Source organism: Caretta caretta, chromosome 2 (assembly GCF_965140235.1).
Source record: "Caretta caretta isolate rCarCar2 chromosome 2, rCarCar1.hap1, whole genome shotgun sequence".
Taxonomy (NCBI): domain Eukaryota; kingdom Metazoa; phylum Chordata; order Testudines; family Cheloniidae; genus Caretta; species Caretta caretta.
The window spans coordinates 190,018,328-190,045,188 of NC_134207.1; the positions used below are offsets into that span (position 1 = coordinate 190,018,328).

Genomic DNA, 26,861 nt, shown 5'->3' on the forward strand with positions numbered 1-26,861 from the left:
TTAATCTGTCTTCAAACAAATATCAAGTCTCTCTAACAAAAAAACCCAAAGCATAAAACACCTGATTCTGTCACACACAACAGTACATATCATGCCATAACAGTGCCGGTGTAGCCAGTTTGGCTGGTCCCACTTCCTACATAGAAATATTGGACTCCACAGACTGGATCAGACCCCTCAGCAACAGGGTTCCAGAGGACAGCCCAATAAACCCTATAGTAGGCAGATGTGGGATAATCTGTCCCCACGAAGGTCTCCTAATATACACCCTGAAACATGAGTCCTTCCAGTACTCTTTTAGCATTAACTGTTGTAACTCTAGACAGTCTCGCGATTCATATAAACATCCGGTCCTTCCTCCTAACTGTCTGTGCATCCCAGAATGCACTTCCCTACTATGCTACTGATGCCCACCTTTGTGCATGTACCTAAGGTGCTCTGTTCCCTGTGAGACAGCTGCTCAGATTTTCCCAGAATGCAGTGAGAAAACAGTGATACAAACTAAGCTAGGGAGCGTGGTGGGTGCAGATATATAGTTGTGTTTTGAATAAAGCAGCTGTGTGGGCACAAGTCAGTTATGGCTGTTGTAATCAGGTGAGGAAAAATTGTCATGAATTCGTTAAAAAGAAGTTATAATGGTAGGGTAGACATGGCCTTCCAATGATCTCTGTCTTAACCACAAATGCCAGTGTCAAGAAGGTGTCAACAAACAAATAGGTTTCTATGTTTCATAGTCTGTTTCTCAGCTGCTTTTACAGGATGTTTGTTATTTACTTCTTCAGCCCTACCAACAACTTTTCTATAAAGAAAAGAAAATGTTTAAAGTAGAAAAATAAAACCATGAATAAAGATGCACAACAAATTGTTAAATTATAACATATGCCTGGAGTGCTTAAAAAATATAATCCCTGACTAACTTTTACTTGGCTACACACTCCCTAAACAGAACAACCAACAGCTTATCTTATTATTAACAGCTTATAATGTTTTCTGAGACAAAACAATATCTAAAGATACAGGGCCTTACTCTGTTTCCACTTATCCCAGCTTTACATTGATTTAATTCCTGATTCACACTAAGAACAAAATCAGGCCTTTCAAAAGCATGACTACAGTTCTGTCAGCAATGAAGTCTGCCGTCCTTTCAAATTGAATTACAAACAGACATTTGCTGAAGGTAATATTGGTGGGGAAAAAACAAAAATGCCTACATGGCTTTGATTACACTATGAAAATTCATAAGCAATTTTTTGCAGTGGTGTAGTTTCCCAGATGCTACCAATGACATGAGATGATGACAAAACGTTTTTAACCACTACATCACCTAACCCTACCTGATCCTATCACTGCAGTACTCTACCTATCCCATATACATGATACCTACCATATACTAAAGGGTTAATCAAAATTAACACAAGATGTGTACCCAGTTGACTCAGATATACTGCTGAACTCCAGCCCAGCCTTCACTGTAGACACACTCTACAAATTGCCACATATCAAAAATTTAAAAAGTTAGAAAAGAAAACAAAGAAAAACAAATAAATGAAAAGAAAACACAAATGAACAAAACCTCAGCTGGCTAGGTGCAGACAGAATATTAAACTTATGATGATTTCTCACTTAAGATTTCAATGGAGTTACTACTCCAGATTCACAATGAGAGCAGAATGAGACACCAAGAGAGTGGTCCTCATTCCTAATTACAACTAAGAGTTGAATCCTGTTTGCATCAGGTTGTGATGGCACAACAGGTGGTTTATCCTTTGAAAAAGTTCTGGAAATCATTACCAAGCACCATTCGTATTAGGTGCTGAACGTGACCAGAATCAACAGGCACAGTGAGAAAGGAGGACTCTCAGTATTATGAAATGACACTGACAATCATTTTAAGGAGAGAGCTGCAGAGGCAGGATCAATGTGACTATGAGGGAGAGTGGAAAACAAATAGATAGAAGGCAGACAGGCAGAGAAAATAAAGAGGGGCAGACGAAAACAAGTCAGCCACATTTCTTGCTCTATACTGCTGCAAGAGGCAACAGGTTAGATTCGCCTCTCTGGGCACAGCTTGCATGTCCAGCACCGAGCAGGACAGTTACACCGGGGTGGGGGAGGTAGGAGGGGAAAGATTCACACCTAGAGTAAGGCTGTGGCAGTATCACCACCTCCCCCCTCCCTAGGGTGCTCTGCTGGAGTAAGGCAGCTTTAAAATCTAGCCTGATTTGTACACAGTGTTGTTGGCAGAGGCTGCCTATGAAAAATGCTGAATCAGCATCTCTCACAGCCAGCCTGGTTCAGCCTTTGGCTGGGTCAGCTCCCCCTCCCCCCGCCTTCTGCACTGGCTAGTTCCAGGTCACTGGCAGAGCAGAGGTGGCGGATGGTGTGGATTGTTTCCAGCAGAAACCAAGGGCATGATTCTGGCCCAATATCGTATGTATTTGGATGTGACTATTGGACCAAAAACCCAAACATAAAGACAAATAAAAACACAGTCCTGGAGCCTTAACATTCTGCCTGTCCTTGTGGGGATTTCCTTTGCTGCAGGATGAATTCTAGTGATACTTACCACGTAATTCATCATCATCATCATGATAATAACGTATTTGTTTTGCAGTGGCACCTAAAGACCCCATTCAGAGATCAAGGCCCACTGCTCTAGGCACTATGCATACAGATCATTAAAAGACAGGCCCTGCCCAAGAATGATTACAATCTAAGGGCCTGATCCTGCAACTAGATGCATGTGAGTGGACCCCTGCCCTCTGCAGAACTCCCCTGACTTTGCAAGGGTCTGTCTGCAGTTAGGATTGAGACCTGAATAGCTATCTTTCACATGACAAGGCAGATTTTCAGTTATCCATTCATTGTACAGGAGAAAGCTGTCACTCAAGTACAGACATCTTGCATAATAGCAAAGGAAATACATAAAGTTACCGGTTGAGCAAATTATTTCTCATCTATATGCTTTGGTATTTCCAGTGTGAAAATTCATTTCTAAAGCTACTTGCAACGCTGCCCAACTCCATTAGGTCCCACACAGCACTACAGAAGAGGCATATAACCCATCAGGCCAGTAAAATATTGAGGATCTGATTTTCCACTGTTACACTGGTTTTATATCACTATGATTCCCCAGAGGAAAGTGAAGTTACACCGGTGTAACACTGTGTAATGAAATGGAGAATCAGGCTTATTTGTCTTTCTATTTTAAACTAAATACCTTAGAAGTGAATCCAGCCCTGAGATGGATTGGTGCTAACTCCATTGATTTCAATGGAGTTTCACTAGGGATGAATTTGGCCTTTGTTTTCTGTGGGTCAAATAGTGTGTTCATCTTTTAGGACCCTGCAAACACTTAGGGTTTGCCTGCACTAGGGTTTTTAACCTCAAGATAATTGATTGCCAATAAAGTCTAGGGAGCTAACACATTGGTAAAGGCCAGTGAGGACCATCCACAAAGAAATGCTTGTACCAGGACATAAGATTTTGTGGTCCACTTTAGGCTGAGCTCAGTTCTGGATCAAATATTTGAGGAGTATCCACACCTGCTTTTAGAAGCTACCTTCGTTAACTGGCAATTAACTCAAGCTAAAATATTCTAGCGCAGACACACCCCTACATGAATACTTAACTTTATACATGTGAGTAGTCCCCCTGAATGCAGTTGGGGCAGGGCCTAAGATTATAAACTGTGCTGAGCAAGAACTGTCTTTATTCTTTGTACTGTACAACACAGTGTGAAACAAATAACAAATGTTGCTGTTAAACAAATAATAAATAAAAAATAATGGGGATTGTTCACCTTTATGCATTTGAGGAATAGAGTTTTTAAATAATGATAAAATAATATATAGATGATATCAGAACTAATTATTTTAGGGGATTGCAACAGAATCTCAGCATAATGAGACAGTGTTTGAAATATATGTACCTTTCCAAGACACTGTATGGGACAGTATTTCACTACCTACAGTTTCAATCCATTTTGAAATGTCACTAATGTTTGACCTTCTTGTCACTGTTCTTTTTTATGGTTACCCCAGTGATATAAAATTTGTTCGTGGTTAAAAATGAAAATCTTTGGTATATTATTTCTGCTCTTTCCTATCTGATAGTCTGCTGATAAACAGCTTGGGCCAGATTCCCAGCTGGTATAAATCAACACAGCTCTACTAAAGTCAATGAAGTGGTACAGATTTACACCAGCTAAAGATTTGGCCTCTCCTGCCTCAAAAACCCCGTATTTATTTGCTCTGTGGGTTTATGTTTGCTGAGCTGTGCTGCAAAAGCCTGACTGTGACACCTACATTTCTGCACGCATCTCACTCACCACAGAGGTAGCTCTGAAATCTCTAGGGCTGTAAAAGGCAGTGCTGCCTGTTCATGGTCTAATATTTTTTCCCGAGCATAAAACCACAGAATAATTAAAAAATTCACATATGACCCACAGGTGGCAAAATGCATTATGTCTGACTAACATTGAGTACCCGTCACTGCAGGCAATACATAGGTAGGGCTGATCAGCAGATCTTATATATATAATTAGAGCTAGTCCTGGGTACCTACAGAACCCACAGCCAAGAAGGACCTCCAGTTTGTAGGAGAACCTCAAATTTCGCATGGGACCATGTGGCCTATAAATACCTCAGTGTGCTGATCTGTGCTAAAAGCAGGTTGAAGTTCCGCATGTTTTCTGCTGGTTTACACCGGAAGAAGGCCCATCAGCCAGGCTCTCTCTCAATATCCACATGAAGAAAGGGGACAAAGGGGAGATCTCTGTCTCCCTCTCTATCCCAGTTATACGTAGGAGGTGAGATCTACCATCCTTGTCTGTTGACCTCATAAGGGGTGACTAAGCAGAGGGAAGGGGCTAGAGTAAACAGAGAGAGGAGAGACTGAAATAGTCCTGAGCCCAAAGGCCCTTTAAGATCATGATACTAAAGAATCAAGGGCAATGCATATGAAATGGTTCTGACTAGCCCATGGAAAGCGATAAAGTAGAAGACTATTTTTCAGTTTTCTTCTCTATAGACTGTGAACAATGGGGATAGAACAACAACACTGCTATAGGGTAATGCAGAATTCTAATGATACATCCAGATGCCTTCAATAATGGTCTTACAGTTTTGGTGGCTTCCTCAGCAAGAGACTGACAGCAAGATGACCAGAGAGCCCTGTCCTAACCTCACAGCTCACATGCTCTCTCTCAATGTTGTGTTCCCAAGGGCTCACATTTTGCATCGTTCACCTCCCTTGGCCAACAGGAGTGACAGCTCCTGGGTTCCTAATTCAAGATGCCTTACAATCCCATTTTGCTGAATCATGATGAAGGTCATCATATGACTTTGGGAAAACTTGCATCACCTCACTTTTCCCATCTGTAAAATGATGACAATGCCAATGCACAGGTGAGTTGCAAGGCTTAATTCATGCATATCTGTAAATGCTTCAGGGTCCTTTGAGACATTGCAGGCACATAGATGCTATGATGGTAGGTAATTAAATAGCATAGTATATTAGCAAAATAACATAGTATATTAGCTGAGAAGCAAAAGCCAGAATTGAAACATATTTTGTTCCAGATAAGTAAGCATCTATAGTCTACCTTAGACACAAGTAGCAAGGAAGTGTGGTTTATACAGGAACTAGTCACACAATGGGGGGCAAAACAATCTAGCTCTGTTTTTTGAACCACAGACTTGTTACTTTGGGGCTGCTTTTAACCTGGCATTGAGAACATTTGTCACTACAATTTTTCTTCCTTGGTACTAAGGAACAACATGTGGGTAAAGGGTTACAGTAACTTACTTTTGTTTTTCTTTTGAAAGATATAAAAATAAAAATTAGACTTCAAAATTTTGTCAGGAAGAAATATTAGTGAACAGACAGCCTGTATCATTGTATACATTTATTTTGGGGGTAAAATATATTTTACTTTGGATATTGTTCTTAATATTCAAATGATTGAAACACAATGCAAAATGAAACTTTTAATTAATACAGAAATAGGCATAAAATATATTAATGCAACATTAAGTTTGCAAATTAAAACAGAGAATCTATCAATTCCTCCCTACTGCTGATTTATGCGGGAGTAGATGGAACAAGTGACTGAAATCTATACTATGAAAAAAGGTGTGGTGGATTTAGCTATATAACTGTTGTTCCTTTGTTTTCTGGGTATTGAATCTTTATAATTCTACAGACTCTGCTGTCTGCAGAGACAGGCAGCCACTTTATGTTCAGTTCAATAAAGCTTGTCATAAGAGAAACACTGGACTTTGCTTTGGGTTTTCCCCTGTATTGTTTTCTTAATCTAAAATGAAGTTCAATATGACTGGGGGCTTGTCTACACTACCAAGTTTTGTTGAGAAAACGGATGTTGACACCCAAAAGTCGGCAAAACAAAAATCACCAAAGCGTGTTCACACTTGCTCCCTCTGTTGACAAATCACGTCCACATTGGGGACACCATCATTGACAGGGTGAGCAATGCACCGTGGGTATGTATCCCATAGTGCAGTGTTGTGAGAAGGAAGAGCTGATCGCTGAGCATCTTGCGATTCTCTCCAAGTTCTCCCACAGCCCCCTCAGCTGCCGAGAGCAGCATCATGAGTAGCCCTGTGAGCTCTCCATGTTGAGGAATGGCAAGGCAGCACAGCAGTCTGTTCCCCTCCCGCTGCAGTAGCAGTCTGCCTGCTGCTGTGTTCCTAGTGCAGGGCAGAACAGGAGCATGCCAATGATTTGCTCTTGGTTTGTTTGTTCCCCAAACGGAGCAGCACACAGATACTTCCCGGAGCTTTGAAAGGGGAGGGGCGCATGCCTGCAGGGCAGCAGAGATCACAACACTGAGCAGAGCAATCAGGGCAGGCATTGTGGGATACTGGCAGAAGCCAGTTATGTCTACAAAACAATCAGCGGTGTCTACACTGGCTCTTTGTCGACAATAGAAGTGGGGGAAAAGACAAAAGTCTCTAACGGGGTGGAAGTTTTCTGTCGCCAAAACTGGGCGTTTTTTGTGACAAAGTCCCATTGTAGTAGCGTGTATGCTCTTGCTGTTTTGTCGCCAAAAGGCAGTTTTTGGCGACAAAACTTGCCAGTGTAGACAAGCCCTGACAGTGTCTGTTTTCTCTTTATGGAGAGGAAAAATGTAACACGGAGCTCCAGTTTTAAATTAAACAGTGTTTTACTCACAGATCTGTGTCACTCTGGTCCAGAGACTCTACTTCAGCTTGACTTTCATTATGGATAGAATCAGATTCCTGCACTTGGCACAGTTCCTCATCTGTGATTATATCAAACACTACATCATCTGGTGGTTTGGAGGTTTCATTCGTAACTGTGCCATAAAAGTACATCAAAAGAAACGCAGTCATAACATAACAGGCAGCAACAGTGGTTTTGTTTTTTAAACAGAGCTTATGTACGTAGGCCATTATTCTGCCTACACAGTAGTTTTCGCATACAGCAAGTGCTAGAGCAGGGGTTCTCAAACTGGGGGTCGGGACCCCCCAGGGGGTTGTGAGGTTATTACATGGGGGGTTGCGAGCAGTCAGCCTCCACCCCAAACCCCGCTTTGTCTCCAGCATTTATAATGGGGTTAAATATATTAAAAAGTGTTTTTAATTTATTAGGGGGGTCGCACTCAGAGGCTTGCTATGTGAAAGGGGTCACCAGCACAAAAGTTTGAGAACCACTGTGCTAGAGGGACTCTCCAGGGTGACTCACTTGCATTAAAATATAAATGGGTATTTGTATCAACCTATCAATATTAACATATACTAACAAGCTCCACAATTACTCTGGGACAAGTTCCGCCTTGACTTACACCCCATTAACATCACTGGGGTTGCATAGAGTGTAAATCGAGCAGGATTTAACCACATGAACCCTGGCAAGAAGCCCAATAATCTCATTTATCTCACATTTGCACATGAAAAGGACTAACCTGTAACTTCCAGGGTCGGAGACACTGGTGAATTTAGCAGAGCTGCTGGTTCTTCTTGGCTGGCACGGGATCCAGAGTCATCCGTATAATCCACAGTCACCCTAGGTTTATTGAAGCAAGCTCTACAGCACCGCTCCTTCTTGCCACTGTGTTTGGTCATCAAGTAGTTGTTACAGCAGTAATAGCAGAAAATTCGACCACACAGTCTAGAAATTAAAAAGAACAAATGCAAAGGTATGAGAATGTTACACCGATGGCTTAAAAATAGAATTAGGTAAGGTGTGCATTGATGGTGCTTGGGGTTCTGGTCATAAAGGTCATGTCCCCTGGGAAAGCATGAATTTTTTTGTTGGTTACAAGGCAAAAATCACAATGCAGACAATTCTGCCTTTTAAGGTTCAGAAAGACTTATTGGATCGTGAATGTTCAGAGAGGCACATTTTTCTTTTACAGTTTCAATAAAAATAAATTACACAGAAACAGAAGTTTCCAGATGGTAAAAACAATTAAAAATACAATTTACAAACATGACAACAAGAAGTACAGAACACATATTTAGTGATTTTCGATGGGCCTGATCTTGTTCCATTAAAATCAATGGGTGTTTTGCCATTGACTTCAGTAGGGAGTAAAAACAGGCCACGTATTGATATTCACTCAAACCATCCCTAACCTAAATCCTTCCCCACATAAGCTGCACAGCCTCCAGAAAAGGGAAGCAGTAGCAATATAAAATATTGGCTTCTGTGCAGTCAGAAAGAGAGCTACACAAGGATATTTGGTCATTATTGGAATCAGTCAAATAGTCTTTTAATTGATTTGTTAACAGTTTGTTGATGAAAAAGACCCCAGTTCAGTTTGCTGCCATTCATTGGGTTTTAATACTTGCTGCTTTTCATAAGTATTCAGACAACCACAGGGTATTGGTGAAAATGTTTGCAAGTTTCACAAATATTAGTTGAAATCATTCTTCATCTGAAAAATCATACTGGAAGTGAGTTATTAGCTATTAACTAATCACCACCCGGTATTCCCTACTTTAAAATTTCATTGATTATATGACTAATTGCACATCATGAATAAAGCATGAACAGTCACACGCCACCCTACTGCCTGAAATTTGTTCATCCAAACTTTGTGAATATATCTGGAGAAATCACGAACATGTAACTATTAATTCATGAACAGAAAAGGGTCAAAATTAGAAGCAAATAATTCAATCAACTGTCAGATGTTTTTGAACAGGCCATATCAAAATCAAATCTTGCTATTCAGAATAATTGTTTCTCAACATATCTTTTAGTAGTAAATGTTATGTGTGTACAGAACCTAATTCAATGGGGCATCAACCCTGATTGCGTCAGTACTGTAATAAAATAATAATAGTATCATCGTACTGGACAATTTTTAAAGCATGTATACCAAGTGCAGACAGCGTATAATATACATATTATAACAACGAATGCCTGGGAACAGTGTAAAATGTTAAAACACTGGATATTTTCCATGGTACCTATGATATTTATTTCCATGTTTTTAATAACGTGTCAGAGGTCAAGAAACTGACCTGCAGTGGTGTCGGCGCATCATCCAAGTAAACTCTCGCTGACAGCCCAGGCAATGATTTACTTCTGTGTCACCGAGCCATCTTTGCTCCTCACAGAGCTTCTGCTGAAATTCCAGAGCATCTGATTTCTGCCAGAGGGCATCCTTATCCCTATGGAGACATGTGTAAAGAAGAGCAATCCATTTTAGAAACATCACTGTTTGTTTTTAACTCATCTCAACTCTGCCCCCGGAAGAAAACTCTCTAACGTAAAGTGCTGTTATTTAACTCTGAAGTACACAAATCTGAAATAGCCCACTCCCTGCACTTTTAACTCAGTTACACCGGGATTGACAAATGTATATACACCACCATCAGGTGTGATTGGCCTTTGTAGATAGTACCTCAGAATCAAAGAATTGCCATACTGGATCAGTACTATGGCCCCAGTTCAGGAAAGCATCCCTAGTTAGGAAAGCACTTAAGTGTGCACTTAATTTGAAGTTGGAACCAATGAGCAATGCCTAAAAGGATTCAGTTGAAGGCACAATATTCTTCTTACTGCAGCGAGTTCTATCAAAGACATCCCAGGAGCACATTTGGATCAGATTGTAGCTGTAAGTCATGGTTTGCTCTGCAGGAGAGTGAGGAGAGCTGCATTACAGCTGACCCACCCAGAATTCCACCTGGGGATCAGGTTGCGGGGGGTGGGGTGGGGTGCATGTTACTGAAAGTGTTCTGTCATCCTTTGAAAGGATGTGGTGGAGACTCCCTCTTGCACTAGTACACCTTCAAAGGTCAGGGTACAAGAGGGTGGAATTTAGGCTTTCTGAAGTGGAAGTGCATCAACAGCAAAAACAGGTTTGCAGCACTTGAGGTAAACTGTCAAGTGAGACCTTAAACCACAAAGGCTAACAACACAGAGCTAACCATCTCACGACACCATCACTACCTGACATTGTAGCTCAACTTTTTGCAGCTAGGCATAGGAGCAGAATCTTACACCCGAGTTACAAGAGAGGTTGCACTGTATATTTGACAAAGGGAAGGACTAGGAGTTAGAAGTTATAGTCTCAGCTCTGGCACTAACTTGCTCTGAGGTCTTGGTCATGTGATTTAATCTCTGTTTCTCAGTTTACCAATCTGTAAAATAAATATGGCAATATTTAAGTACCTCACAGGATGTATGAGGATTGATTAGTTAATGGTTAGACACTCTTTGAAAATGTTAAGTGATATCAAGGGCTAAGTATGTGAGCCAAACTTTGCTCTCGATTACATCTTCTTCCGGCTCCTCAGCATATAAGTTACACCAAGTTAAACTCTCTTACACACCTGTAAATAACTGTAACAAGATCGAAGGGATTCTAAATTAGCATAAGGGAGTCTTCATTTATGCATCACTTGTGAATCTGACCTCTGGAAAGAATCAAGAAGTCAGAAAGGAATGCTACCTATCTTGACCCTACTGTATTGTTAGTCACCAACACCATGAGATGTAGGAAAGGTAATAAAGAAAGGACTTCATTTTTTTCAGTGACTTCACAGGTTTGTCTTCTTGCACTTTAAAAATAGATGTCTACTGAGATCATAACTCCTTGGAAAGGCCAAGAAAACAGACATTAATAAGAAAACCCACATTCTCTTGTCTGACTGAACAATACCAAAAGCTTCTATGCATACTGATCAGAAGAATGTGCTCATGCCCTGGCTGTGTACTATGAGCTGATCAACTTTTGAAAGTTTTGACAATATTTTGAAGAGAAATATCTGTTATAGGTTTCTCTGATTAAAAGGAGGCAAGAACTCCAGTATTAGCTCCTACTCCTTAACCAGATTCAGATAGATAGAGTGGCTCAGGAAAGGAATGACACAGTTAAAGGAACTTCTTTGTAGAAGGATCATCTGATGAACAGTTAATGTCTAAAGCTGCACTGGGTTTTCACTCTTCACCTAGTAAAGATGGAGAGGTTTCTGCAGCACGCACAAGCTTTTGCGTGAAGACAAGAATACACAGACCAGAAGTGAGAAACCACAATTGGTTGCTATTTATCAAATTGTTTGTGTTTTGTAATGGCAACATAATTCAACACCATTAACCGAACTGCACGTCTGCAAGTTATGTCTGCAACACTCGGCTTGCTGAAAGACAAAACCCTTCATTTTTTTAACATAAGTCACAGTCTGTGTTGGTCTTGTTCACTCCAGAATAGTTATGATAGACATTGACAGCCTACAGGAGTCTTCCTTCAAGAGGAAGGACGTCCCGTTGTCAGGGCCAGCTCCAGGCACCAGCTTTCCAAACAGGTGCTTGGGGCGGCATTCCGAATGGGGCGGCAGTCCGTGTCCAGTGGTGGCAATGCAGCGGCAGCTCAGCCGCTCTTCCGGGTGCGGCGGCAAATTTGGCGGCAACTGCTTAGGGCGGCAAAATTGGTAGAGCCGCCCCTGTCCGTAGTTAAGACACAGGACTGGGACTCAGGAGAGTTGGGTTCAGTTTACAGCTCTGCACCAGACCACATGTGTGACCTTGGGCAAATCACTTGGGGCCAGATTTTCAAAGCTGCTAAGCTTTCCTTTAGTAGTTAAATAAGGGCTAGATTTCCAAAAGGGATGCATCCAGCAGCTCCCATTGTGACACCTGTCAGCACTCATTAACTGCAATGAATCTGCACCAATTTAAACCAGCTGAGCGTTTGCCTGTTGAGTTTGCTATTCAGAGGCTGATCACACTGGGCTCAATCGTGGGCCAGACTATGGGCCAGGACAGGAAATTAAGGGGTGGGGGGAGATGACTCCTTGCTTCCCTGCGTGGGACACCCACATTATGGATGAGAATGTAGGTGGGACAGCAGTTGCTGCTGAGACATTACTCCAGCAGCCATGAGAGTGAATGGGGCATGGGTGAGCAATGGGTGGAGCCTTACACATATTTTTCACCCTCCATTTCCCCACAATGCACCGGTCAGCATCGTTCTCTGAATAACACTTTGGTCCCAGCCCAGCCCCTTATCCAGGGCAGCCTTCAAGGTGCTCTCTATAAGTGATGGATACTGGAGATAAATATTTGCTAGGAAAAAATATTGAAACATTTTTGGCAGGGGAGGGGGAAGAACATATGCCATATATAGAATGACATGCACTTTGCAAAGCAGATACAAGCGGAGAAAGAGCTAGATCACATTTTGTCTATTTTACTTTTCATAATGTGCCCTAACCACTGAACCTCACTGCCAATGTTGTCTCACAGAATTTGGCCATTACATTTATTTTCTGTTCAGGAATAAAAAATTAATCCCTCCACACAGCACCATTTAAAATCCTCTATAATAGAACCTACACATTAGTTTTTTTTAATACCAACCTGAGAAGTTCTATCAAACGTTCTTCAAGGAATTGCTTTGTTCTAGTTAGATCGTCTAGCTCGGCCAACAACTTCTGATCATTGCTGTCTCTGTCTGCTGTCGCCTTTTTGAGTTTGTCACCATACTCTTTGACTTGCTCATTCGCTTTGTCAACTTCCTTTTGGGTCCTGTTTAAATGCAAATTAATTGTTCTTAAAGAAGTCCCTTCTGCCATTTATCTTGATGAAATCTGTAGTTTTAGTGAAGTCTCTCTCAGTGTGAACATAATATTGTATATAACAACGTGCTTTAGTCTTTTGACACTTTTGAAGCTGTGCATAGATACATTACCTGTGGGCACCTTTGGCAATCAGTAACTTCTGGGGATAAGGGTCCTATTTCCTGCTCCCTTTTCATAGTTGTGTTTGTGATGGCTGCCCTCTTGGCTGCACACCAGGGATTGAACCAGGTAGCATGAACGCTACAGCTTAAGCCAAGACTCTCTGGGTAGGTCTGTAAAGGCCCATATCCCCTGCAGACTGGCCACAGAGGACAATCCACAGCACAAACATATCAGTGGTTTACATGTTCACAAAAGGTCTACAAAGTATTATATTAATTTGCAGTACCACAAAACAAAAAACATTTACAAAGGAGCTAAAAACCCTTTTACCACTGAGTACAAGAAATATTGACAAGCTCTGCTAATATGACTTCACCTTAGTCTCATCCAGACAAATTTCCCTCAGATTTCAAATGGACAGAGTGAAAGACTTAGAGGTTTGATCTGATTTCTGGTGTATTAATTTCAGTTAATAGAGCAACTTAAAACTAGAGAATTACTCAGAGTCTCAATGGTAAACTTCACAGTCTACAGTCTACTTAACTTAATCAATAGATTTCCAGTTGGCACAAAGGATGAACTCACCGGATCAGACACAGTTTTGAAATCAGTGGACACTGATTTACACATGGAGCTACTTCAGTTGACACCAGATGAGCACCTGGCCTGCAGTGTTGACAAAGTGGATCACCAAGGACATCCCCCCCCGCTAAAAGGGCATAGTCTTTGGGCTAAAGCTAAACACAAAAAATAAACTGGTGCACACTTAGTTGTAAGAAACTAGAGGGGATACAAACAGAAATCTGAAAAAGGAATTAAGGGCCCTGATTCTGAAGTCCTCATTCAGGCCCATATCCCAACTCTCTTTTACATGGGAGCAAAATAAGCATTAGCTCCTTACTTCCAGGTAACACTTCTGTGCAAGGTCAGGCCCAGTCAGATCTGCTCCATGACCAGAGCTCATAAAGTTGCTGAGGGGCAGATTCTCCATGTAAATGAGGTCTCTGAGGGCACATCTACAGAGCAAGCAGAAACCCACGGCAGCATGTCTCAGAGCTCAGGTCTACAGACTCTGGCTTGTGGGGCTCATACTACAGCGCTCAAAATAGCCATGTAGACATTTTGGCTTGGGCTGGAGCTTGGGCTCTGAAACCCACCCTGCTCCCCAGGCTTCAGAGCTCAAGCTCCAATCCAACCCCAAACATCTACATGGCTATTTCTAGTGCCGTAAAGCGAGGCCCAAGTCTGCAGATCCCGGCTCTGAGACTTGCTGTTTCTATTGCAACACTGATTGATACCAGCTGAGCATATGGCCCAATATCTGTACTTTTGTTGGGGTGTGAAGCATCCTGGGCAGTTCAGTAGTTTCCTACCTGTAGTTTCCATGGAGAGACCTGCCCTGATGGACACTGCGCTCTCTCCAGCTGACAGTTCCATTGCGTAACTGACTATCCTCTGGACTCATTTAGCTGATTGATAACCAGGGGGACCTGCCCTCCCAGAGCTGCAGTCACAGAACCCAATGAGACAGAGTCACAGACTCCTGCCTCAAGGCACGGGGCAGAGTTTGGTGGCCATGTAGTTGTTATGCAGCCATCCCTGAAAGGATTCCCCTCATTCTTGATCCAAGCAGAGATCCGCAGCCCTGGAGTCAGGCCAGGCTAGCTTGGTCCTGCCAGCTCTGTGCTGCAAAATCATTTAGTGCTAGTATTTGTCACCAAGTCCTTACTCAGGCAAAATGCCCACTGAGCTCCATAGGAGACCTGCCTGAGCAAGAGCTGCCGAGTGTGTTCCCTTCAACAGCAATTCTTACTTTACTCTTGAGACACCACAGAGGGGCAAAAATAAAACACACTCTCCATGTAAAATGCAGTGCAAATGTTCCAGTCCTCTTTTAAACAGCAGTCAACATTTCTGTGCTTTGAATGCTGCATCTAACCCATGATACAAAGCCTAGCGCCACGTAGACTAGTTTCACAAAGGAAACAAGAAATGTGATGACTATAGAACATCAGCTACGTGAACAAAGGGAAGCTGTATTCTGTGTAACGTCCACATTTTTCATCTGAAAGGCCAGTCAAAGCTTCCTACTCAGTATGTATGTATTCTCTCCTCTGCCTCAGATAATGTACACAATAATAAGGTGTACACACTATGGTGACTTATCTTCTGCTTGGCTTCTTACAAACAGTACAAGTGAAATACCCAAAGTGCTAACCTCTCCAAGTGTTTTTTCAGCGACATCACCTCCTCCTCCTTTTTTAACCTGGTGGATTCATATTCAGTCAATTGCTCTGTTGCACGCTCCAGTTTGTTAGACAGATCCGTGTTTACAGCCTAGACAATAATAAAATATTTCTATTTAACATACAAAACCATCACTGTATCAACTGTAACTTAGTTACTATGTCACCCAAACAATGCTTTGATAGGGGAGTTTAAGAAGTCCAACCATTAATTAAAACATTATTATTGAATAATCAGACACTAATTAGTTATGTACTGGGGATTGATTACTTATGTCACATTGAATAAGGGATCAATTGTAAAGTAAGACAGCATTAAACCATGCCAGTAATTCTTATTAGCCACAGCAGAAGAGCTTTAAATGGCTTTCGTCTCATTATCAAAGAATAAAGTTCCAAACACAATGATGAAAGAATAAACCACATCAGTATTTAAAACTATTTCAGTCTGAAATAAGTGCTTCAATAGGCAAACAAAAAGTTTAAAAGAAACTAACTTATCATGAGGGGGAAAATGTCAAGTTTATGGCTTCATTAAAACAAAGTTAAATATGAAAGGAAGTGAAAAAGCACCCTTTAAATGTAAACTTTAGAGGTACCATTTTCAGACTTGGGTACACCTCTATATCTGTATTTAGGCACCTAAGTAAAAGTCGGCTGGTTCAGGGGGTAAGAACCTTGGTGTTTAACTGCTATTTGTGCCTTGAAAATCTCCTCCTAGTTTGAGAATTTTGGCCTGCATGTCTATTATTTGTTCAAGTGCATTCTCAGGCTCCCAGACAGCTGCCAGACAAGTCCCCTGCCTTGTAAATTCTAACACAAGTGACTATTGGTGCAAATACTTTAGCACATTTCCTTATTGTAATCAGATGAAGCACCTACGTGAAGCTCTGCAATCTCTTCCTCTGCAGCACACAGTTGTCGTTTCTGTTCCTCAAGCTTCTTTTTTACTTTCTCGCATTCTTCACTGACAGCCTAGTGGAGTCAATAAAGCCCTTGTTAGTGTTCACATAAAAGTCATCACCCAGTTTTAAAAAGTTTCCTGCTGATGCAGCATGGACAATGAAAATGTACTGGGCCAAATTAATCCATTAATTATAATGGAGTTACAACAGGGATAAATTTGGCCTTCAGTGTGGCTGATGGCAGACCAATTCAAATGGGTATCCCAGGAAACTGGGGCCTAATTCATGGGAAAAGTCCCCCACTGTGGTAGTCAGATGATGTTTTTCTGGCAATTATTATGTGCCATAACAAAAATGGCCCAACTTGCTAAACATGTAAATGTTGTGGTGAAAGTACAAAGGGAGCACAAGTCATGCTGGGAATTAGTGCCTGACACTACTTTAAAACTCATTGACTAGATGCTCTGCGGGCAAAGAAAGTAGAAAGTAAGGGCACACAACTTTTCGACGTTAGAAGAATCTCAGCATATACGGAAGTGTGTACGTCTGATCAACTGGTAGCCTTTGCCTCACAGCTGCAGTAACAGACACACAGTTCATAGATTCATAGACACTAAGGTCAGAAGGGACCATTATGATAATCTAGTCTGACCTCCTGCACAATGCAGGCCACAGAATCTCACCCACCCACTCCTGCAAAAATACTCTCACCTATGTCTGAGCTATTGAAGTCCTCAAATCGTGGTTTAAAGACTTCAAGGAGCAGAGAATCCTCCAGCAAGTGACCCGTGCCCCACGCTACAGAGGAAGGTGAAAAATCCCCAGGGCCTCTTCTAATCTGCCCGGGAGGAAAATTCCTTCCCGACCCCAAATATGGTGATCAGCTGAACCCTGAGCATATGGGCAAGAGTCAGCAGCCAGATACCCAGGAAAGAATTTTCTGTAGTAACTCAGATCTTTATCAGTTCTTTATCCTTCAGAAATTTCTCTCCACATGATCCACAGTTGAATCGGGGTGGCTCGTGACTGCTTCTTGAAACTAGATATTTATCTCGGTGGCTGTATCTTGAACAGTAAAAATACCACTCAGGCTGGGATTTCTAACTTTGCTCTCACTGAAATCAACATTGATTGCAAAAGGAGCGGAGCCAGACCCACACTCAGACTTCTGAGCATCCCACCATCGGCCTCTAGCCCGTATGTTCAAACAGATAAACTTCCAGGTGTGAACTCAGTGTAACCTGTGCTGCGCTATATGTCAGAGTCTGCAGACTGCCTGAAACAGTGCCTCTAACAGAGGGGTGAGTTGCCCTTATTCATATCAACAGAAGTTGACACTAAAGCCTAATGACAATGTAAATGTTACAAATATTAACTATTTCACTGCTGATCATTCATACAAGGATAGAGAAGGAAGGGTTCATGTGATCAGAGCTGCACAATCTACTGTGAGCATCTTATTTAGGTTCCACGAGTGGGCGGATGTTGGGTTGTAACTGGATTTTAGGAGAGCACCAGTACGGGTGTTACTGTTATCAGGGAATCGATGGGAACTGAGGGCACTCAGCCGTATGCAGGAGGTATGCAGCACCTTAAAGTATTGGGCCCATTGTATTACAGGTACTTTTAAATAATGGCAAATCATAAGCTGAAATATTCATATTTATTTGATGAATAATATTCATGAAAGTCGAGCAGCCATTGGGTCTGAAAACCCACCATTCTGCGGAGAAAAGAAGTTCACACATCCATAGCCTTGTTCTGCTGACCCAGTGTAAAGAGGATATAACTGGTTCATTGTTAGACATCAAGGGGAGTCAAGATTGCTTAGCACATTTCAGAGCAAGGCTCAGTGGGTGTTGGGGACTAAGCCCCCCTAAATTCATAGGTGCATAGATTAAAGCCAGAAAGTAGTGTTGCGATTATCCGACCTGCATAACACAGGCCATTTCACCCCGCTATTCCTGCAGAGGAGGGAATGATTCCTCCTTACCATGTCAGTGAACACTGTGAAGCATGTAGAATAGAAAGTAGAATATATTATATTAATTTACCTTGAATTTTGTCTGATAATTTATAATCTCTGTGCTCATTTGAAATTTTATTGCAGACAGCTCTTCTTTGCTGGTCTCTTGGAAGCTTTGGGCCTGTTTCTCTGCCACCTCCAGCTGCGTTTGCAGGCTGGGAACAGCTGCAGCACATACTTGAGACTCCTTTAGTTTCTCTGTCAGGCCTTGGTTCTCCTGCCTGAGCATGGAGATGTCAAGTTGCAGCCCCTCCTGCTCCTTTGCTGCTTGCTCACCCAATTCCCTCAGCTTCTCAGTGACCTGCGCCAGCTTCTCTTCTGCATCCCCCTTCTCAGACGTCAAGGTACAAATCTGAATACCAAGTTCAGCCATATCAGTGTTGGTTCTGTGGAGCAGGTCATTGGTTTCTACATTTTCCATTTTAACAGTCTCCAAATACTGCTTAACCTTGGACAGCTCTTCCCTGAGACTCAGCACGTTTTTCTCCAGCTCGGCCTTTCGATGGGCTTCCCTTTCCCGCTCTTTTTTCAGCGTTTCCTCTCTTTCTTTACACTGTACCAGCTCTTGCACATGGTTTCTGTTGAGTGACTCACTCTGCTCTTTCAGCTGCTGGACCAGTGTCTTTTGTTCCCCCAGAACCGCCTCTGTTGCATCCAGCTTGCCTTGCATCCTCTCTCTCTCATCAGCTGTCTGCTGAAGCTTGGCTCGAAGGTCAATCACTTCTGCCTGCAACCTGGACACTTCACTCTGGTTGATGTGCAGCTGCTTTTCAGACACGGCTAGCCTGGAAGCCAACTCTTGTGACTCTTTCTCCTGACATGCTGCCTGCTCCAGCTGGGCCTTCTCCACTGAATCCTTCTCTCCAGTAAGGGATTCAATCAATTTTATTTGATGAAGGCATGTTTTTTCCATACTTAGCTTTTCCACCTCAAGAGACTCCGCTTTTTTTCGGTACATCTCAATCTCTGCCTGTAGCTGCTTGCATTGGCTCTCTATGCCTTGCAGTGTCACATCTTTCTCTGTAACCTGTGACCTAAGAGACTCTTCACACTCCTTCAAGGAAAACAGAATCTTTTCCATCTGTAAACCATGCTGTTTGGCACTCTTGTGCTCTGTTTGTAATACAGCTAAAGACTCCTTGATGGCATCTTCTCTTTGCCTCAGTTCCTGGTATTCAGAATACAGAGACTGTAGTCTCTCTTCCAGGATTTGATTTTCCCTTGTGACATTCTGCAAGTCTTCGTGCAACTGTTTGTTCTGCTCCCGGAGCTTTTTCTCTTTTTCATCCACCGACACCATGGCATCGTCAATCTGACTCTGGAGCTGTTTCTCCGATGCCCTCAGCCTGGCCATCTCAGCTTCCAAAGAGGCTTTAGATACCTCCAAGTTTTTCTGCTTCTCTTTCATCTTCTCCTTGGTTTGGTGCAGATTTGCATTCTCGGATTTCAGTTTCTTGCTTTCTTCACCAATTTCGTTCAGTGCCACGCTTTGCTGTCCTGCGAGCTCCTCCATGTCCTTTACCTTCTGGAGGAGATGACCATTGCTTGAGAGGAGCTTTTGGTTTTGCTCCTCTAGGCTGTGCACATTCTGACTCAGCTTTGATAAATGATCCTTCAGCAGCTCAAGTTGCTCTGCCAAGGTTCTGGCTTCCTGCTTCAGCACACCTTCCCTGCAGCTGCTCTCTTCCTGAAGGTTCTCTTTTGCTCTTCTGGTCTCTTCAAGATTTTTTTCTAGTGATCCCACATGAGCCAGTGAGCCCTTCAGCTGGATCTGGAGTTCAGCCACCTCCTTTCCTTTCACAGTCAGTGCATCCTGAACTGTATCCATTTCTTTTGCCATCATTTCCAGGCTCATGAGCAGTTTTTCATTCTCTTTTTTGGAGTCCGTGGTGAGGCAACTAAATTTGGATTCCAGTTCTTTCTGTGCACTCTCTTTCAGCTGCAGTTCCTCTCTCGCTGTCTTTACCTGAGACAGAAGTTCGTTATTTAGTTTCTGGATGTCAGCCTTTTCCTTTTCTGCCTGGTGAAGTTTCTCCAGCAATTCTTGGATCTTTAGGGTAGACTCATACTGGGTGGAGGTTTGTTGTCCTTTTTCATCCAAGATGGCATCGACTTTTGCAATGAGCTCTAGATTCTTCTGCTCTGTTGAATTTATCTTGGTCTGGAGCTCACTGATGCAGAGATCCTTCATGCTGACCGAAGCCCTGGTGGTTTCCAGCTCCTGATTCAAGAGCTGCAGTTCTGAGGCATAGTCCTTCTTACTTGACTCCATTTGCTCAAGCCTTGTGTGGTATTCCTTTTGCTGCTCGGCTGCATTCACTTCTAATGCCTGCACGCATTTTTGTAGGTCATGAACAGTGCTCTGAGTGGAGTGGGAAACCTCACACTGTTTCTGTAACTCCGCTATCATCTTTGTCAGTCTGGAGTTCTCCTCGCTGAAGTTGCTGCTCTTTTCCTTTTCCACTTGCACTTGTTCTTTCTGAAGGCTGACGGCTCCCTGCAGCTCCTGGTTTTCCTTCTCTAGCTGATTAATCCGGTCCTGCAGCACCCTCTGTCTCAGCTCTCCCTGGTCAAGTTCCACACGCATCTCTTCAAAGCCCTCCAGGTGTTCAGCATTTAGTGAGTTATTTGCATCAGGGCTACCTGGAAACTCTTGTGTCTAAGAGGGCAGGAAGGGAAGAATAGAAAAGTTAAATTGGAAACAGTGTATTTTTATACATGAAAGATTATGAATGTTCCAGGACTCAGTGATAGCTTAACTGTTTTTTTTTATTAATACCTGGTGGTGGTGGTGGTGGTGGTGGTAACAATAAAATGAATATTTAAGGGATGCTGTCAAATAAAAATCATTATTAAAAAAATCCTAATCCATGCTACTCTTAGTCCCCTTGATTATTAATTACTTTTATTAATTTATAAGCATTTCTATAGGACTCAACACTCCAGCATCTGAAGTCTTAGAACAAAAATAAAGTTCTATTAATTATTTATTTACTCTTTGTATGTTATGCACCTTAACCAGTGATGTTACACCAGTTTGTATTGTGGTGTTCTCAGCAATGCATTTAAGCACATGCTTACATCCCATTGACTTTAATATATAGTTAAAGTGCTTTGCTGTGTTGGGGGTCTTGGATAATTTCACTTTCTGGTTCCCAGATGCTAGCACAGTGCTGTTGTGGTTGGAAGCACAAAACTGTGAAGGGAAACTTAAAAGAAAGAAGGCTATTTTCATTGATAATAATGAAAACCTTTCTATTCATGAGATTTTGTAAGCTTTGGTGTTTTTTTTTTGTTGGTTTGTTTTTTAAAAGAAGACTTAAACATTAGGTTTAATCAAATTGTAAAAAGAGTCCTCTTAGGTTTTTCTCCCAGATGATGGGAGACCCTGGGCACACTCAGTGGCTTAAACACAGGCCCCAGTTTCCTAGTCCTTGCAAAGAGGGGACCCCACCCTTTGCAGGCCTTTTTAAATCTCTTCTGATGGAGGACATAAAAGGAAAATTAAATGTATCAGCACCCCAAGAATAACTTCTTCCTTGATCCAACTGAAAGGGAAAAAGGCAAACTTGCTTCAGTGCTGTCTGTGTAGCAGTTTTCGTGGAGACCCGCTGCCTGGCCTATTGAATCAGGCTCACTCTGTCAGGCCTATACTGGAAGTTCAGTGCACTCCCCACAGGGTCGTGGGTGGAGATCTCCTGGATAGAAGCTCCCCTTGTGGTGTCAGGAGTCGCTCCAGCAATTTCCTGCTCAGAGGGATCTCTCCTGCCAGCGGCCTGCAGTTTCCTCCTTTCTAAAGGCTTCCTTCCTACCACCCTTGACTGACAGGAACAGAGGGGTGGGTACACAGGGCCTCTCTGGCACCTTCCTCATCAGTGTGTGGTCTGTCCATCCCATCACACAGCTATGGGACAATTCTCCTTTATATTTATTGTTGGTTTTTTGTAGTTTCCCACTAAAGTCACAAGATGTTATACAGCTCCCAGGCCTAAAGATCTTTGGTGTTAAGGAAATGTGGCCTACATTGCATGCACTTCTTTGTCATTCAATTACCTGCAAATAGTTGCTCACTAAACTACTTATGCTTGAACTGCGACTTGGAGGTTTCCACAAATATGCTGAAGAGCCATGTGAGGACAATGTCCTCCTGTAGACCGCAAGAAAAAACAAAAAAGAAATCTTTTAATAATGGCTAAGCGTGCGCACACACATAATTGTCTGCTCTGACTTTATGGATTCTTTTAGTTATAATCACTGGATATGGCAATGTACTACTGGCTAGCATGCATGGGGCCTGATCCAACATTCATTGAAATCAATGGGAAGACTCCTACAGACCTCAGTGGAACTGGATCAACCCCTACATGCAGGATTACCCTCTTTCAAGCAGAAGCAGGCCTGCTGAAACAGGTATGCGTCATGAGTTCTCTTACTGCTCAAATGAAAGAGATTCATGCTTAGTTCAGCGGGTATGACACAGCTTTTGGAGAAGAGGGACCCAAGTTAACTTCTCATCGTCACTGTGAAGATGTGAGCAGACCCTGGGGGGTCTGAGCTGATGCCCACTGAAGTCAGTGGAAGGACTCTCAGACTTGAATGAGCATCAGATTGGCCCCTGGAGTTCAGCCTAGTAATGACCATGAAGTCCAGGTTGGCTGCAGAGATGTTACAAGGTGAAGGCTTATGCCTTCTTTTTACGCTTAAATAGAAAAGTTGCAAAAGTTTTTGCAAGTCACCAGAGGTGAAAGTAAGCTGGTATGCCCCGGTATGGTGTACCAGCAAGAGCCGATGCGCCGTACCGGGACCGGCTTTCCCAGATGGCAATTTAAAGCCCTGGGGTAGCGATGGCGGGGCTCCGGAGGGGATTTAAAGGGGGCTGGGGCGGTAGCAGCGGCTGGAGCCCTGGGGCCCTTTAAATCCCCGACAGAGCCTGGCCGCTGCTACCCCAGGGCTCGGGCAGCAGGGCTCAGGCAGCAGGGCTCAGGCGGGGATTTAAAGGGCTTGGGGCTCCAGCAGCCGCTACCACAGCGGAGCTCCAGGCCCTTTAAAGCTCTGCCAGAGCCCAGAGCCTCGGGGTAGCGGTGGCAGCCGGGAGCCCCCAGGGCTTCTCAGTGATTTAAAGGGCCCTGGGTTCCTCTGCGGTAGCGGCAGCTAGAGCCCTGGGCCCTTTAAATTGCCCCCCGAGCCCTGGGGCTCCCAGCCGCCTCTGCAGCTGGTAGTTAGGGGGTGATTTAAAGGGCCCAGGGATTTAAGGCCCTGCCTCTTCTGGTTGAGGCCACGCCCCCTGCTCAGGACTCCGGCGTACCGGTAAGTCCTTTAACTTACTTTCACCCCTGCAAGTCACAGAATGTGTGTTATGGCTCTAACTGTATCGAAAACAGTAAAGTTTTACTACATTACCTGGCAAATGTTGGCCAAGCAGCATCTAAGTCATGCCCTCTTGATGCCAAGTCAAACTGAACCTCAGTTAACTCATAGAGTTGACCCACAATGTCAGAACTCATTTTAGACTTCAGAAATGGACTTCTTGCATAGTACCAGTCACTAAAAGAAGAACCAAATGGCACGGAGTAATAAATAAAAGGGGAGCGCCTGCAACATTCTCAAGAAAATGAAACATTATTTGTTACTTCCCAGAAAAGTTACCAAGATCCACTGCAAATGCAATCGACATCAATCAGATTCCCTGCCCCCCACACAACCTCTTTGTTGGGAGTGAGGGCAGCTCCTGGTGGCAGTAGGAGCTAATGAAGCTTATGGATTCCTCCTATGGAGAAACCCTGCATAAAACATTTTTACTCTGGGCTTTGGCAGGCAACTGGAGAGGGTGATGGATTTGCCATATAATGGATAATCACATGGTACTCTGCAAACTGACATTTGTGTTTTGAATGTGAGTAAATTGAATGTTCATGACAACAAGTGATTGGTAGCAGCAATCAGAATTAGATACATTGAAAAGGAAGATAAAAACTGAAAGCTTGTCCGTGAAAGCTCTACGAATATCCATCCTGACTTGCTAAACTCTTGCTATTCCAGTCTTTGGTTTTTCTTGACCAGAAAGACTACAACATGTTACATTGTACCTCACTGTGTGATACTTAGTGATGTACAGAATTATCATTTGGGGCTCTGTCCACTACCTCCAAATTCATTTCCACATATGATTTTAGCTACATCTGAACCCAGATGTCCAGCACTTGTAAAGATTAAAAAAATGTAAGGTGTGTAAGTACCATGCACAAAACACCATATAGTTTTTAAATGTTCCAGGCACAAAGCACTCTGCTTTATAATGAACTAGAGGTTCAAAAATGCCTTTGTAGGGTCCCCCAATTATAGATGCTAAACTCTAATGTTTATCATTACTTTGCTCTGGCCAACAAGTATGGAAAAGCAGAAAACTTGGACAGAAAAACAAATCCTAGTACAGGTGGTTGTGTTTTAAATTTCAATGACTTTCTGCCTTTTATAAAGGTGCCATATTTACAGCCCTGAAGGCTACAATACTCTACCTTCTGAAATTATAAGAAGGGACAGCAACAAAGCAAGCTTCCCCACACTACCCTGCTATTTTGCCTTGCTCTTATAAAAGATGAAAGGATAGTTTAGTTTCAATGCCCATTTGCTCCTTGACCCTTCTACTGAGAGTACTAACAAAGGTGCAGACTAGGACCAGTTGTAATGGCAGTTTGCAATATTGACTCTGGTCTAGGAGGAACTGGTCTTGGACCAGTAACACATTTCATATAGGCCACTGAACAAATGTCAATATTTACTGACCTAAGATGGGTGTGAAACAGTGACCTAGATTACACTGGCTTTATACCCTATTATCAGTCCTCTGAGCCAACCACATGGAAGGTTTTCCATTTATTTCATGCGGCGCTGAATCAGTCCCATGTTTCACTGATTGTTCGTCTCCAGATATCTCTCATGCATCACTACAGTACCTTTGCATTTACCTTGTTACTTTGGTATGCATAAAACATTGTTGCAAGGTGTCTGCCAGCCTTTGGTGTACTAAGGAGTAACGTATAAATGCTCTTCCTTTACCAAGAGATGTTCTTAGCTGGGAAAAACAAGCCACAGGAAGATAACTTTAAGCACCAATTATAAACATCTATAAATGGCACACTGACAAGCAAGCTATTAAGGTTTCTATGAACATATGCCGAAAACATGTATAGCAATTGGGCTCCAGGAAACAATATTAGCGGTGACCCTGAGAGACACCCTCCCTAAATATCTTAATAGCAGAGTTCGCTCCTCTGACTTCTGCAGTTTCATTTCAAGAACACAATCTGACAAACGTATTACCTGAAATAGCTGACTGGGTTTTTTTTAAATCATAAACCGCAAATAAACAAAATTATTTTAAACAATCATTCCACCTACAAATTTCTGTGGCTCCATAGAAAGTGAAACAGGAAATTTCTGTCACAGTCAAACCATAACAACTACATGAAGCTGTGTTTATTATGAAATTAAAGAACATAAAACATATTTTTGAAAGCTGAAACTTAAGGACGTCTGTAATGCTCTGTATCTCGTGGGAACACCATACACACTCATGTTCATCTTTATAAAATGATTGTGTGGCATCCAATGCGAAGTTTATCATGTTGGGTGTCTTCGGAAGGCTCAAGATGCACTGAGCATCATTGTTATAGTGATGTTATAGTAATTGTTACAGTAATGTTATAGTAAGGTTATAGGTTATAATTTCATGTATATAGTTATGAGGCTGAAAATGTATCCTCATGGTTTAAAATAAGTCCAGGCAAAAACTCTCCAAGAGCAGAGAGGCAGTTCACACCTCATCAGGGCAGGTATGGGACAAACCCAGCCCAGCCTCACAGGAACAAAGGACTTTGGCCTAGGCAGCAACAAAAGAATCTGTTGGACTCTTGAGGGAGTCACCCCACTTCCTTTGGTCAGTTTGAAATTGCGATAAGGTAATGCTCATCTGACTCTGAAGGGGAGGGAGGGGGGCAAAGCCAAGAGGGTAGAAAGGACATGATAAAAGGGAGAGACATTAGCCATGCTCTCTCTCTTCCACCTACATCTACAGACACCACCACCAAGTGACTGAAGCGCTGATCAAAGGGGAGAGCCTGGCTGAAGAGCAATCAACCAGCCTGCGGTGAGAAGCATCTAAGTTTGTAAGGACACTGAAAGTGTTAAGATCAGCTTAGAATGCATTTTGCTTTTATTTCATTTGACCAAATTTGACTTGTTATGCTTTGACTTATAATCACTTAAAATCTACCTTTATAGTTAATAAATCTGTTTGTTTATTCTACCTGAAGAAGTGCATTTGGTTTGCAGTGTGTCAGAGACTCCTCTTGGGATAACAAGCCTGGCACATATAAATTTCTTTGTTAAACTGACGAACTCATATAAGCTTGCAGTGTCCAGCGGGCATAACTGGACACAGCAAGACAGAGGTTCCTAGGGTTTTGTCTGGGACTGGAGATATTAGCTAGTGCCATTCGGTTGCAAG

The 26,861-nt window shown here is 42.6% G+C and overlaps 1 protein-coding gene across 7 annotated transcripts in view; it reads right to left on the reverse strand.

The window, feature by feature from the left end:
- LOC125631720 (FYVE and coiled-coil domain-containing protein 1) overlaps positions 1–26,861 on the reverse strand; it is an 85,771-nt gene that overhangs the window by 32,456 nt on the left and 26,454 nt on the right. For all 7 annotated transcript variants that reach the window (XM_048838819.2, XM_048838821.2, XM_048838817.2 and 4 more), the window contains 10 exons: positions 25,321–25,427; positions 23,756–23,899; positions 22,409–22,502; positions 18,384–21,014; positions 16,307–16,399; positions 15,397–15,515; positions 12,856–13,023; positions 9,516–9,665; positions 7,949–8,154; positions 7,195–7,339 (listed from right to left, as the gene is read on the reverse strand). In XM_048838819.2, the coding sequence (XP_048694776.1) occupies positions 7,195–7,339; positions 7,949–8,154; positions 9,516–9,665; positions 12,856–13,023; positions 15,397–15,515; positions 16,307–16,399; positions 18,384–21,014; positions 22,409–22,502; positions 23,756–23,899; positions 25,321–25,427 (3,857 nt within the window). The remainder of the gene's footprint in view (positions 1–7,194; positions 7,340–7,948; positions 8,155–9,515; positions 9,666–12,855; positions 13,024–15,396; positions 15,516–16,306; positions 16,400–18,383; positions 21,015–22,408; positions 22,503–23,755; positions 23,900–25,320; positions 25,428–26,861) is intronic.